The following is a 15042-nucleotide window of genomic DNA, read 5'->3' on the forward strand; positions in this document are numbered from 1 at the left end:
CGCCCTGTTGTCTGTCCTCTGGCAGTTTAAAGATAAAGATCACCCGTATAGCTTTAACAGCCTATTGGGGCAAGTGCTGTTAGGAGGCACCTTTCGAGGCTGACATGGCACCTGAGGGGGGGTGGTGTGGATGTTTACACTTCGCACCGAGTATTTGTGTCGGGCTCTTTGAAAGCTCACAGCTCCGAAGGAAAAAAAACATACAATGTTTGGGTTCCATCGTTTTCTTATTTTTTGTTGTTGACATTTTATTCCCGATTTACCGCTAACATTTCTCAAACGTAAGAACCACAAGCCCCGCTCTCCCCTCTACACACATATTCTGCATTTACCTCCTACTTAGACGTTTCTACTTAAAAGTTCCTATCGGTTTCAACGACAGTACATGCAGGGCCCCGCCGATACAAGCGTGCAATCTACCCAGCGATAATCACAATCTGTCAACACTCACCATCACCTACCACCATCATCATCAACATCACTAGCCTTGCTCTATCCACTGTTGCGTGGTCTCCCCAACACCGTTGAGGCACGATCTATCATCCCCCGCTGCGTGAAGGCCTCTATATTATCAACATCATGAGCCGTGCTCGATCCACTGCTGGATGAAGGCGTTCACAATAAAACGTTGCCATCCTTCCGTCTCCATGGCGGTCGCGCTCTATGGTGCGATCCCTCCTTTGGCTGGCGTTCCATCACCGGTCTCGCGCAACTAAACGCTACGGTTTCGTTTAAAAAAAACACGCACACGGCATAAACTACAATGCTAGTTAAACATTTTAAGACGTAGCCATCCGTATATAATTGTACAAATTAAAACCGCGGTACAGTACAATAATCTAAAACTCGCATCACACTGAAGACGAGTGCAGTCTTCTTCACTCATCTTCAGAGGGGGGGAGGGGGGGGGTACACTGTCGCCGTTCAGACATCATCAGTGGGTCAGTCACCAAACCATTTGGGGTTTGACAGCACGATGATGGTGGAGGGCCTACTGGCTGTCACGTGGAGGACCTACTGGCTGTGGGGTGGAGGGCCTACTGGTTGTGGGGTGGAGGACCTACTGGCTACCAGGTGGAGGGCTTACTGGCTGTCACGTGGAGGGCCTACTGGCTGCCAGGTGGAGGGCCTACTGGTTGTGGGGTGGAGGACCTACTGGCTACCAGGTGGAGGGCTTACTGACTGTCACGTGGAGGGCCTACTGGCTGCCAGGTGGAGGGCCTACTGGCTGCCAGGTGGAGGGCCTACTGGCTGCCAGGTGGAGGGCCTACTGGCTGTGGGGTAGAGGGCCTACTGGCTGCCAGGTGGAGGGCCTACTGGCTGCCAGGTGGAGGGCCTACTGGCTGCCAGGTGGAGGGCCTACTGGCTGTGGGGTGGAGAGGGCCTACTGGCTGCCAGGTGGAGGGCCTACTGGGTGTGGGGTGGAGGGCCTACTGGATGTGGGGTGGAGGGCCTACTGGCTGTGGGGTGGAGGGCCTACTGGCTGTGGGGTGGAGAGGGCCTACTGGCTGCCAGGTGGAGGGCTTACTGGCTGTCACGTGGAGGACCTACTGGCTGTGGGGTGGAGGGCCTACTGGCTGTGGGGTGGAGAGGGCCTACTGGCTGCCAGGTGGAGGGTCAACTGGCTGCCAGGTGGAGGGCCTACTGGCTGTCGCTGCTGGATGGCGGCGGCGTGAACACCGTCTCCTTGCCTGTGCGAGCGCCGCTGAACACGGACGGCGCGGCCATCCCAGCTTTCTCTGAAAAAAGACAACGGGAGCACAGACGCCCAGGGAAACGAAATCACTCGCCGCTCACCTCACGTGCGGGACGTGTGGGGAGTTCTCCCTAAATGGGAACACAACTTGCAATTACGCTGAACGCGCGGCGGCATTCACGTCACTCCGCGTCGTCGCTATAACGCGGTTCTGCCCCGAGAGAACACTGTTCGCGCAACCGTTACGACCCAGAACAACGCGCCCCGTTATAGCGCGGGTGCTGAGCGGCACGATTCGGTAACGATACGGCGACGCGGTGGCGTGCCCTCAGCTGTTTGTCCCGCCATCTCTCCGTGCGTGTGCGTAGTTGTACATCGTATGTCGCCAAACTTTATCATTACATTCCTTATGGAGAAATTATTTTCCCTAAAGGGGTTTTTTGCTTGACGCGGCGCTGTTCAGGAACGCATCCGCCGCGTTAGACGAAGACTTGCTGTGCACCTTTGGCGGACGGGGCGCGCGTGAACGCGCTTCTCAAGTGGCGGTGCGAGTCGCCCTGGCGGGAGGCGCTGCCTCGCCTCGGATGTCGCTCATCGCTCACGCTAGCCACGGGCCCGGAATAGAACTCGGGTCAGCAAGGTCCATAGCGCACAATGTGTGAATCGCTGCCCCCCCCCCATCCCCCCAAAAGCTTTTGAGCCACGTCCTCATCCATCAATGTCCTCTGATCTGGTTGATCTGATTGTAAGATCGGCAGCTCACCAGCATTGATTCAAGCGAGCCTGACTCCGCTGATGATGAGAGGTATTTCTCGTCTTGAATCAATGCTGTTGAAGGCCGTGCGGCTTGTTTAGGTTGTGCCACAAGTACTTTGTGATGTTTATTTTACTGTAGAGAGACAGAGAGAGAGACAGAGAGTGTGTGGAGGAAACGTCTCGTGTGCCGATGTATTTTGGTTTTAAATAAAGATCGCTTATCTATCTAACGTTTAACCGGGTGAGAAGCCTTTGAGACAAATTACCTCTCTTGCAAGGTAGGCCCGGGGTGCAAGGCAAAGACATTTTATAGCACAAATAACCCTGGGGCGGAGCCACTAATGGAAAATACAGGAAGACCCAAAAGTCAGAACACAGGGTTATATTTATTTTAACAAACCTCAAAGGATTATTCCTTTTTTTTTACAAATGTTCAAACTGTCTCCCATTAACTTGAATGGGTGACGCATTGATTCTCTTGAAATTAATTTAGGACGTTTTTAAGATTACAGGTGTAATCTTTGAACATTCGTCCAATTATCTATCGTCTCAATGCAGTCAATGCTCTTTCCATGCTTAAATGCCACCCGAAAAGGAAGGAGTAAAATAGGTAATAATAATAATAGATGAGATAAAATATGAACTTAAAGAAGAAACTATTAACATGTTTTAATGCCAATGTTTAAATAAATACGTGTATGTTGAACTTCTTTCGCATCGTACATAGCCAACCGTGCTAATCGGAGATGTGGGGGAAGAGCAAACTAAACACAAACAGCAGCGCTAAAGACATTCGCTTTCAATCTATGCCAGCGGTCCTTAGCCTTTCTGGGGGTGCGACACATGGCCAGATTTTTTAGAAGGTGAATCACTGAAACACAAATTAACTACAACTACTTTTTTTCCATCACACCTGTGTATGTATTAACATGATACATGTAGTAACGATTGACAAACAAAGGAGTGCAGGCTGCAGTAAAAGTTGGGATCCACTGGTCTAGATAATAACTACGTGTGTGTGTCCTGACTTTGGGCCACCCTGTATCATCTGGGGTCTGCATCGTAAATCTGTCTCCATTCATTCCGTCTCTGAACCAGTACCCGAGTCCTTGTTTGGGCCCTCTCTCTCTCTCTGTGTGGGTCCGAGTCCATATGTGGTTATTACTGTGGCCGTGTGTCTTGTTTTCCCTCCTTCGTGTGTTTCCATGCCCATTATGGCGAAGGGTTTTGGGGGTTTTGTGTTTACACGGCATGCGTGGCATTTCCAGAGCCCCTTTTAAAATTACATCGCAAGGGAGATGGCTTTATTTTTTGTTACGAGTCATTTTCAAATAATAACACCACACGGAACAAGCTTTAAGTCAAAATCCCACAGATAAAAATAAATACTGAGTTTTTTGCTTTTAACGATAGCTGGGTAAAAATAACATTTCGGAGGGATTTGATCGGTTGCCATATTTTGATTGTTTAAACGGGTGGGTAGGAGGTCAAATTGCTGAGCTGGCATCCACAAGATCCAAAGTTTGATCCAGGTTTAGGCTGCATATCATTAAACCGGCTTCTCCACGTGATAAGCCACTTTGTTGAGCTATCATTTGTGGCCAGGACGCTTCTGAAAAAAGAAGCTAATAGCTAAGTGGACCTTACCTGGTGAAATAAAAAATAGTTTTGTTGTATCTGTATGTTTTACTGATTTGTTTACCTTTCCTATACTTTGCACTCCTGTCGTGTTTTGTACTATTTGTTGTTGTAACGTTCTCACCCTCCCCTACTGGACATCTGTAAAAAAGAGCTTCATAGCTCATCAGATTCCTCCTCCAGTAATAAATACATATTCTGATTCTGATCAATGACTTCTACCGAGACCTATAGACTCGCATATTAATACATAGCTATCCATATACTCATATAGAGAGACCCGCAGGCTTACATAGAGCCCTTTAAACTCGCATAGACTGAGTTGTGACGAAGCCGGGTTCTCAAGTGTTGCGAGTTTGATGGTCTTAGCCCGGTCACCAACCACTCACATAGAGACCCATAGACTCACATAGAGACCCATAGACTCACATAGAGACCTATAAAACTACATGGAGACCTGTAGACTCACAGAGACGAAGTACGTCATGAGTGATCGGGCTGAGACCATCGACATTTGAGGACCCGGTTTAATCAGTGTGGTTGCGGCTGAAACTCAGATCCGAGCCGTAGGTTCCCCAACGGTGCCAGCTCAGCGCTTGGACTTCTGAACCACACGTCAGCCGACCTCTACCACGCAACATCTGCAAAGCAGTGAGGGCGTGCATCGTCTTCGATGGTCGACATCGCGAGACCATGCGACTCCAATAGCCTTTCCTCCATGCGCTGGCTCTCTGTAGAGTAACATAATCGACTTCAGGATTCCCACTTTTAAGGCCTTGCGTGAACTGGCTCCTAAATATCTCACTGATATGCTTGCGTTTTATATTCCCCCTGCGAAAATGTGTATCTGCTGATTCTGATCGACTCGTTGTGATTTACAAAGACCGGACTTTGTTGCACGGTAGACAGCTTTTGTCGCCGCCAGGCTCCGCGACTGTGGAGTTTCCTTTCCTCCTCGGTCCATTTGAGAATCTTGAGTCTGTTACACTTTCTAAATCTCGCCTATCAAACTCACCTCCTCGTATAGAGGCGTTCTCCCCCACTCAACTTGAGCTTTGTGCAAAGTGTACTTTGATGCTTTGTGTGAATTGCGCTCGAGAAAACGGAGTGTATTATTGTTGCGAGTGAGACGCAGGGAGGAGAGGGGCAGAGAGGCAGGACTACGTGGATGACATGGGAAACAGCTGTCTGTCTGTCTGGCCACAATCACAGCTGCAGCTGTATTCAGACCCAGAATAACCGCGCTATGTTTGGGGTTGGTGGGGCTGGGGTGCAGCGGTGGTTTGACTCAGTGGCACCTGTTCACTGAATGAGTTATCGCAGCCTTGAACATGATAGCACGTTTGTATTCACGACGCGAATAGCGCCATTTGAGTGGAACTTTGCTTTTTTAACAAGCATTAAAAAAAAGAACGATTTTGCCAAAATAATGCTCCCCGAAAGCCAAACGGAGGAACCCGCCTGAGAAGACGCCCACCAGGCAGGAGACGGAGTGATGAAATCAACTCGTATTCCGGGAGCCTTCATCGCCACTCAATATTGACACCGCGCCTCTCACGCAGCAGTTACATCATCATCATCATCATCCCGAGGCGTCCCTGCCGCAGGGGGTGCCCCCGGTGGCAGCTGTCTCTGTTCGGCACGAGGCGAACGCACCAGCGCCCACAAGTGAGGGGGGGGGGCGATGGCGATGTTGCTTTGTGGCTTCCACCCCCCCCCCTGATCAATTAAGTAATTGGTGAGTACTGCACTGTAATTGATAACATTTGGGAATTTTTCTACCGTGACGCCGGCACGCGTGGCAGCGCATGCCGAGGATCTTTGACGTCCGCTGTGAAGCAGGCGGCGCGTGGCAGTCGCAATAGTTTCGGTGATCAACGCTCGGCGCAGTGTTAACCAGGGCGGCCGTGGGGGGTGGGGGGGTGCGTCTCGAACCGCAATCCTCTGCAACAAACGAGCGGGCGAACGCCGCTGCCTGCTCGGCACGGGGTCAACGTCAAACGCACCGGCGAGACCATCGGAAGAGCAACCTCATCCAGCAGCGGACGGACCGTGACTAATGACGATGCCGGTGGCGGCGATGCCGACGCGAAGTCGTCGTTCCCCCCACTCACCGCACTCGGCCATCACTCGGTAGGTCATCTGCCGAGGCTCCGCGTTCTTTCCGAGGCGACTCCTCGCCCCCTGGAGGTCCTCCTCCTTCACCACGGGTCTCTTCTTCTTCTTCACCACCACCGAGGGTTCCTGCGGGGCGAGGTGTGGGTGAAGGCGCGGCCCTGCAAGTGCGCGTGCTCACGCCAGAGGCAGATCTGGAACGTTTTGCAAAGTGCGCTCCTGGAATGTTGAAACTTTTTTTTATATATAGGGCCGAACATTAATAATACTTAATAACAATTTTAAAAAGACCCCATCAATGTATTTGCTCTGGTGGATATTTTTTTAACGTAATTTCTTATTTCAACATTGTTTTAATTAAGTTTGTGTTTTCAAATCTGTAATTGCGGAATGCTTCGATGTTAACTGCCGAAGAGCTTCTTCGCTCTCCGGGCTTTACTAGATCGGAAATACAACTGATTCATTCAGAGAAAAGTGTCAGTTGTGTCAAATACAAATATCGATCGGCAAGCGACTAAATGAATATGTAATGGCCTCCACCAGAGGCAGCTATAATAAGAGAGTCGCCCTTATTTCGAGGGTGGTATCCTCTGGCTTGGCCTACTCTTCCCTGTTGGCCAGCGACTCTTGGTAGAGGTGGGAGTAGCCACACTTACTCACCCCACGCATGCACGCGACCTCCCGATGGGACTGTGGTTGTTCCCATTCAAACTGCACTTCATCATTACACTTTCAGCATCATCATCATTAAATTCCCATAAACTATTTCAACAACAACAACAACAACAATAGTTTATATCGTACCGATATGTTGACACCGCAGTTATGCATCAAATATTCACATCACTAGAAGCGCATGCTCATGAGTTGCAGATTACAACAGCTGACATTTGACGGTGACGTCACCGCATCACTTGTGCCAGGCTGGGTGCATTTATACAAAGATCCCCCCGTATAGCCTTAACAGACTGTTGGGGCAAGTGCTGTTAGCGAGCACCTATGAAGACCGGAACGGCACACGAAGTGTTTGTCTCCCTAGAGACAATGTTTTTTTTCACACCACGAACTCGTTTGAGGCTGAGTCGACCTAGGGGAAGCCCAGGACCAGTTCATATAATCGCGATTACTGATGTTGACCGTGAGCGGGAATCGAACTCGGGTGACTGTATTTCGCTGCGCCACCGCTCACACACAAACACAACACAACGCTGCATCTCGGCACCACACAAATCAAGCACACACAGTGCCTCTCTCGGTCTCTCTACCTGCTGCATGGTTGGTCTCTGCTCTTCTCTTCTTCAACCGAGGGCGGCGGCCACTGCTGGATGAGACAGCTCTCTCTCTCTCTCTCGCGCTCAGCTCTATGCTGCTGCTGATGCTGCTGCTGGGGTCTCCGCTCAAGATGTAGCCGAGGTAAGGGGCCCCTAGCCACTGGCTTTTTATTGTTTACAGAGGGAGGCTAAACTTAGTGGCTGACTGAGACCGACGAAAATGGACTGATTATCACCATAACCCTCCCCCCCTCCCGCCAACTAATCCATCCCGCCTGGCTATTCATAGCCATTGCCGGAGCGATGTGGGCAGCGGGAGGATGGTGGTGGTGGTGGCAGTGGCTGGTGGTGGCTGGTGGTGGTGGCAGTGGTGGTGCTGGTGGTGGTGGCTGGTGGTGGTGGCAGTGGCTGCTGGTGGTGGTGGAGGAGGTGGTGGCAGTGATGCTGGTGGTGGTGGCTGCTGGTGGTGGCTGCTGGTGGTGGCGGTGGTGGTGGCAGTAGCTGGTGGTGGTGGTGGCAGTGGCTGGTGGTGGTGGCTGTTGGTGGTGGCTGCTGGTGGTGGCAGTAGTTGGTGTGATTCATTCATTGTCAGTGGGGTTCCCGCCTGCCCCCGTGCTTCACCACCAACTTCTCGTGGCCTAACCCCGGTGCGTCTTACCACGTCCACCAGACTCCTGCGCTGATGTCTATATATTAATATATCGCGTACGTCATTACACGCTGCCCAAGCCCGATGATTGGTAAACACCCCCCACCCACCCCCACCTTAACTTGGCGACCGTTCAACTTTTCTTGTGTTTGTGTCCCATTGGGGTCCCACCCGAGTTATATTCTCGCTCACGGTCAACATCGGTGGTGAATATCTGAGCCGGTGCTGGGCCTCCCCTAGGTCTACTTAGCCTCGAATGAGTAATTGGTGCGGTGTGTAAACAACGCCACCAGGGAGACAAAGGCGGCCGGGCGGGCGTGGTGCTGGCCACCCACCCCCTCGTGCGCCGTGACGTCCTTCATAGGTGCTCGCTAACAGCACTTGCCCCACACGGTATGTTAAGGCTACACGGGGGATCTTTGTCTTTGTGGCTGTATACGCCACGTGGAAGAGAACTAAAGGCAGAGATCCCCCGTGTAGTCTGTCACAGGCTGAAGGGGCAAGTGCTGTCAGCGAGCACCTATTGGGGTCGGCCAGCACCACGCCCGGCCGCCTTTGTCTCCCCAGTGCTGATGTTTGATACGCACCGCAGGGAATACATTATTCTTTGGGTCTTTCGGTAAAGTCACGGAGACGTGTTCACAGAAAATAACAAAAAACTACGACGTTTCGATCGCAACACAAGCGGTCGTCATCAGGACGACCCGGGGATATATTATTAATATTCACCATTCATTTGTGTTTGTGCAATGTTCGATTTAACCTGTGACGCAGTTGTTTTCCCCGAGATTTCTATTCCTGCACTTTATGGAATTTATTTTCCGTCCGCTAATTTCGTGATACAAATATCTGTCAGCGAATGGAGATTCATCTTCCTCTGGCTCACCGCTCACTCGCACTGCCCTCCTCCATTCATGCGCAGACGCTCAGACGACAACAATTTCATTCTCACGTTCTCTCGTAGTTATAATATAATATACTCTAAATGTCCCCCCCAAATATATCGCTATAAAATAGCTTTCTGTTTATATGATTGTGGTTACGGTTGTACTTTATTAATCCCTAATCTCTGCCGTTACTTACGATGAAACAAGAAAAGGTAAAAAAAGAAAAAAACAGGGCAATGTAATACAATACACTATTAGACATTATTGTAAAAAAAGTCCATCCTATGTGTTAGTGAATTTTTTATATTTTAGGCAGGAAATTCGTTTTCAAATTTAAAATAATTCTGGGGGGGGGACCCCCAGCAACCCTGGAAGATTTGGTCCCCCCCCAATGTTGACTCCATGGCTACGGCCTTGGTGAGACACACGTGTTTGTACACGTGTGTACAAACACGTGTACACACACGCACACCCTCTGTTGCGAACCCACTGCTGGATGAGCGGTCCCCCCCCCCCAACACCGTTCGAGGCGCGGGGCGAGCTATTTGACCATACTTCACCGCGCTCGTCATTGCGGGTACGTGACAGGGGGCTTCATTGACTCCCCGAGTCAACAAGTTTCCTTTCTTTAAGGAGGTGGCGAAGACGTCTCGGCCGTGAAACTGACATCACAGGCCCGGTCAGCCCACTCGCTCCCATGCCTCTCTCTATATATGGAACCAAGGAGCACACAGTGCAGTCATGCATCCACTTTGACATGCTGACCACAGCCGGCGAGCTGGTGTACGCACTTCCTACGTTTATAAAGCATTACTATCGACAGTAGTTCGCCTGACTAATAATATAATCAGTGCCGAATGATCACAGGAACAAAAGTAGCTGCACATGTTGCCACGGGCCCCTCACTTTCAAGGGCCCCGCGCTAAATGATGTCAAGCTATCAACTCCGGTTCAGTGATTCTGCACTTGCTCTATTACTATAGTACTATACCGCCTTCAACTTCTATGAACGACTGGGTGTCTAAGGTTAGCGATTTGTCGTATTATCTGGCTGTATAGCGAATGAAAACATACAATTACTTCACTATTCAAGTAACAAAAATGTGTTTTTATTGTTTATTTGGAGGCCCTTTCAAACATATGCTACAGGCCCCGCTCTAGCTTAATCCGGCACTGCTAATAATTATACAGGGTGCTTCACAGAAATGTGTTCACACTTCTGAGAATATGCAACAACGCCACAAGAAATGTGCGCTGATGGAGCAGATTCCAGGCACGCGTTGACAACGATGGTGAACAAGTGGACAACTCTTTAACTTTTAAAAACTATTTACATAAATTTGTCATCATGTCATAGTGTATTATTATACGTTTTTTTCCCATTAAAAAGATAGTCCCATGTAAGTGTTAACATTTTTTTTGAAGCACCCAGAACTTATTTAAATGTTTATTTTTTTTTGGGGGGGGGGGGGGGGGGTTGCTCAGATCGCTGCCACGTCAGTGAAATGTGTGTCGCAATTGTCAGGTGAGAAACAAACGCGGCCAATGTGTGACCGCTGCAGTAGCGGCACCACTGTGGGTGGTGTGTGGGAGCGATCTCACGACGCCGTTTGACAAATTGGTCCGGGGACGTTTCGCTGGCAGTCGCAGCGAGCATCATCAGCTCGCCACAATTGTGAAAATGTCCACCAGTCTTGGCCCTCAAATCGGCGGTGTCATCATTTGAACTTTATTGTACGGCAAATCCTCGCTTAACGTGGCGAAAAACGCGTTAAGCGAAACCGATTTCAGCATAATGTAACGATTAAGTTTGGCGAGAAAGGATGCACAAGTACACACACCACGCACTGAGATTGCAGAACGGAGGGTACGTAGCCGCGTTACTGTCACAGCAATGTATGTATCATTCCGCTCGGCCACACAGATCAAGAAAGTAGTTCGTCGTCGACCACTCAGACAAACCGCGTTATAACGGGAAGAGCCACGTTTTAAGGAAACGCGTTGTGTGAGAAACGCGTTGAGCGCGAACTTACTGTGCTTAGTACTGCATTCATCGCAACTACCGTGCTATAATGGTTAGCGCGATCGACTTGCGATCCAGTGGTCGATCCAATCTTTAAGATAATTGGTGATGCTGCTGCTGTGTTGGCAGTCGTGCACAAGCACAGTCAACAATACAACTCAGCACATTCGTTTATAAGTGGCCTTAAAATAAAAATGTATAATAGGCTCCCTTTAATTGCTAACATTTAAAAATGTCAATGGACCTTCTTCTATGCACGAAACGTTATCTTTTTCCTGTGTAGGTCACAGCATTATTGACGAACGTGTTCAGTTTTCAATTATGATAGTCACGGTTAACATTATGATTTTGTAATTGGTAGCGCTGATTGTTATGTAACGAACATTGGCGACCATAAACGCTCATCATCGTCAGGATCACTCATCATCACCCATCATCCCACAGGCAGCTGCACCAACAGTGGCAGCAGTCGGTGAAGACAAGAGCTTTGATCTCCTGACCTCTGGACGCAAACCGCCTTGCCCACACACACGGGAAACTTTGATCAGTGGCCCAGTCGGTGATGGACGTGAGCTCAGGCGGTGCAAGAATGCCGACGGACAAAGACCAAGATCACCCGTATAGTCTTGAACAGGCTGGTGAGGCAAGTGCTGTTAGCAAGGGCCAATGAAAGCCGACATCTCCCCAGTGGTGACGTTGAGACATCGCACCTGGCTTTCGTTCAAGTCTCAGTCGACCTAGGGGAGGCCCAGCACCGGTTGAAGTATTCGCCACTGTTATTGGTTGTGAGTGGGTATCGAACTCGGTCAGGTTCAATGGTCAAATAACCCTCATGACCGGTATGGTGTGGAGGGAAATCATCTCGCAGTGGATTGACAAAAGGATTGTAACAACAGACCATGGGAGCATATCCTGACCTGGAGGGCCTTGTCAGAGCGAGACTGGGCCACATCCTCACGTGCCATGGTCTATCCACTGCTGGCCTTGTGTGCCCAATACTAGACAACCGTAGGAATGTGGTGGCAGGCCAATTACATAGCGCCACCTGCAGGCTTCATACCTTGCGGCTGAAGAAGGTGTGTGCGTGGTGTAAATTAAGTTCGCAAACAATAATTATTCCATTATAAAATGTTTAAAAATGCGTTGCGTTGCTTTTATTTTTCAATACATTCCCAACGATGTCATTGTAAAAAATGAAATCTGTAAAAAATGAAATCAGTAAAAAAAAGAACGTCTCAACAGTGCCCACCGTCAGACAATGACCCAAGCCACACTTGGACACGAGACTCATCCTTGGTCTCAGGTGCTCACCTGGTTATAAACAAAATAAACTTAACTGAAACGGTGATGTCAGCTTGGGATTTTGTGGGATTGAAACCATGTAAAAATAACGTTTACAACGATGGTAAATCCCATAGCTGCACAGTCCTCTTTTATTTGCTTTTTCATGAACATTTTTTTTTAAATAAAAAAACAAGCGTTCAACAGACACTCGCTCCACAACGAATGAAAATAAAAAAAAACGATCGCCCGTCTCGATGTGATGACGTCGATGGCTGGAATTCCGTGGCATTAGGCACGACTTTAACATTTCCAGCCACAGACCAGGAAAACTTGTTGCCGATGCATAGCGTTGGTGTTGCCACCACCGTGACCATTTCCTGTCCTGCCCTCAGCTGCCCTCGTCAGCCGACACGCAGGGGCGGCGCCACCAGAATGACCCCGTCGCCTCGCACGAACAGCATCGGGATGTTCCGCTTGGTGGACTGCGAGGGTAAACGCGACAGAACGTGGTGAGCGAACGGACAGGATCCCTCCCCCCCCCACCCGGGGTCAAAATGAGACAGGGATCAAATTACGAGGTCACACCGGTGCCGCCAATGCTCGGGCACTGCACTGTCGCGTCTCTACCTTGTAAATCTCCTCGTAGGTCTCTTCGTCAATCTCCACGGTCGTCACCGTCTCCTCTACGTCGCCCAGGATCATGTTCAAGTGCTGGTCGTAGGCCTGCGAGGCACGAGCGCACAAAAACGGCTTGCCATTAAGAGCTTACTCCACTTCTACATCATGATGGAGGGGGACGCTCTCGCTCTCCCCGCGGAAAAGCACGTGACCAAACGGCCGTGAATGTTACCGATCTTGTCAGGTATAAGACCAGCAGGCCTGACACAGGTTCGGATCTGAATGGATGACCACTGGAGGAGGCATGCCCGGGGTTGAGGCTGTGAGGTTGGCTGGAGATGACAGTACACCAATGAGCTCAGCCCACAAACAAACATTTCAGAATCATTTATTTATACTGGAGGAATAGGATGAGCTAGCTATAAAGCTCTTTTTCATAGATACCCAGTAGCATTTACTGAGCCTATCAGGGGAATATATTTAACTGAGCTTCAAGTGTTATGCTCTCATATGCGTGGGTTTCCTCATTGAGGGATGTTGACACGGCCCAGTAGTGGCACCACACCGCTTGTTGCAGAGCTTCGCCGCTTGAATCTGGCAGACGGCTCTAGTTAATACCGAGGGGTATATTAATCATACAATACTCCGCATCTTCTGCCTCAAAGCAGCCGTGAGAGATCCCGTGACGCCACTGGCGTCATTGTGCAAATATGAAAAACCTCGCAAAATAACTGAATTGGGAAACAACGAATCATTGCTCGCTCCTGCGAAAAATTTGAAGAGCCCCTCCTGAAAAAGTCTTGAGACTTCAGCGCGGCTCTGCTAACGTGTAAGTAATTGCCATTACGACGAGCATCAGCAGCAGCTCTGAGAACGCGGCGAGACGCAGGCGCGAGAGCGGGCGGGATCTTGTGCGGGGAACGAACGAGTCGACGCACGTGGAGGCGGCCGCGCAGCTCCCGCTCGTTACGCATCTTCACGTAGATTCGCTCGTCCAGACTCAGGCGGATGAGATCCAGAGGCTCCTCCACCGTGTTTCCCGTTTGGGGCTGTGGGGATGCGGGGGCAGGGGGGGGTCACGCGCAATGTTACTACATGGGCCACCGGTGGCGCTGAGGGAACTCTCTCCCCTCTGCTGTACCGTCTCTCCACACCTGCACTCTCTCCCCTGCTTCTTTGCTACGGTATGTTGTTGCATATTTTATTTAACCAAGAGAGCAAATAAACCCAGACACATTAAAACATTTGCCTCGATTGCACGGGCGAACTGGGTTATTACATCTGTACTCTCCCCCCTCTGGTATACGATGTCCTTGTCTCTCCGGTCTGCTCTGTAGATCTGTCGGCTGGGTTGCAGGCGTGGGGCTGCAGTGAGGTGCGAGCCAGGAGATGGAAGTTCCGAGTGTCACCCCCTCGTGTGTTACACAGCAGCAGTGCCGAGCTGGGGCTCAATCACCGGCTTCTCCGGTCTCCCCCTGCCCCACAACACGGAGCCAAAGCCGCCACGCGGGGTCGCGTGTGTCCCGCGTGCGGGGCCGCCCGTAGGGTGCGGGGCCCGGGGCAGATCGCGATGTGGCCGCCCCAAAGCGCGGGGCCCGGGGCAGTCGCCCGGATCCGCTGTATTCTAGGGACGGCTCTGCCCGCGTGCGTTAGGTTCCCCATCGCTGCTCTTCGGCCCTGTACTCTCTCCCCACCGCACGCTCCTTCACTCTCTCTGCCTCTCTCACACTCCCCACCGCACGCTCCTTCACTCTCTCTGCCTCTCTCCCTCTGCCTCTCTCCCTCTGCCTCTCTCCCTCTGCCTCTCTCTCTCTGAGCCTCTCTCTCTCTGCCTCTCTCTCTGTGCCTCTCTCTCTGCGTCTCTCTCTCTCTGCCTCTGTGTGCCTCTCTCTCTCTGCGTCTCTCCGTTTCCCGCCGCTCTGCGTGCCACTCTCCGCTCACCGCCTCCACGTCGTCCGCCATCTTCCCGCCGAGCCACGTGACCGCGGCGTGACGCCCTTTGACCCACGACCCGGTGACTCCGCCTCCTTGTTCATGGCCCGCCCACTTCTGTGCGACCACGCCCCCTCCTCGATGGCCCCGCCCCCCCGTGCATGGCCACGCCC

At 50.9% G+C, this 15042-nt stretch overlaps 2 protein-coding genes across 2 annotated transcripts; both read right to left on the bottom strand.

Annotated features, from left to right (window-relative positions):
* Positions 1 to 208: 208 nt before the first annotated feature.
* MUSTN1 (musculoskeletal, embryonic nuclear protein 1) lies at positions 209 to 7635 on the bottom strand. Its single transcript, XM_061574123.1, has 3 exons — positions 7471 to 7635; positions 6205 to 6334; positions 209 to 1739 (listed from the first exon to the last, which is right to left on the bottom strand). The coding sequence occupies exons 1-3, from the start codon at positions 7477 to 7479 to the stop codon at positions 1642 to 1644; spliced, it is 237 nt and encodes a 78-aa protein (XP_061430107.1). The 5' UTR covers positions 7480 to 7635; the 3' UTR covers positions 209 to 1641.
* A 4539-nt stretch (positions 7636 to 12174) lies between these two features.
* On the bottom strand, positions 12175 to 14973 carry LSM3 (LSM3 homolog, U6 small nuclear RNA and mRNA degradation associated). Its single transcript, XM_061574121.1, has 4 exons — positions 14879 to 14973; positions 13876 to 13986; positions 12947 to 13042; positions 12175 to 12801 (listed from the first exon to the last, which is right to left on the bottom strand). Exons 1-4 carry the CDS (start codon positions 14897 to 14899, stop codon positions 12721 to 12723), a joined length of 309 nt encoding a protein of 102 aa, XP_061430105.1. The 5' UTR covers positions 14900 to 14973; the 3' UTR covers positions 12175 to 12720.
* Between the last annotated feature and the right edge of the window lie 69 nt (positions 14974 to 15042).

This window comes from Lethenteron reissneri, chromosome 54 (assembly GCF_015708825.2).
Source record: "Lethenteron reissneri isolate LAM-NWPU_2019-01 chromosome 54, ASM1570882v1, whole genome shotgun sequence".
Classification (NCBI taxonomy): domain Eukaryota; kingdom Metazoa; phylum Chordata; class Hyperoartia; order Petromyzontiformes; family Petromyzontidae; genus Lethenteron; species Lethenteron reissneri.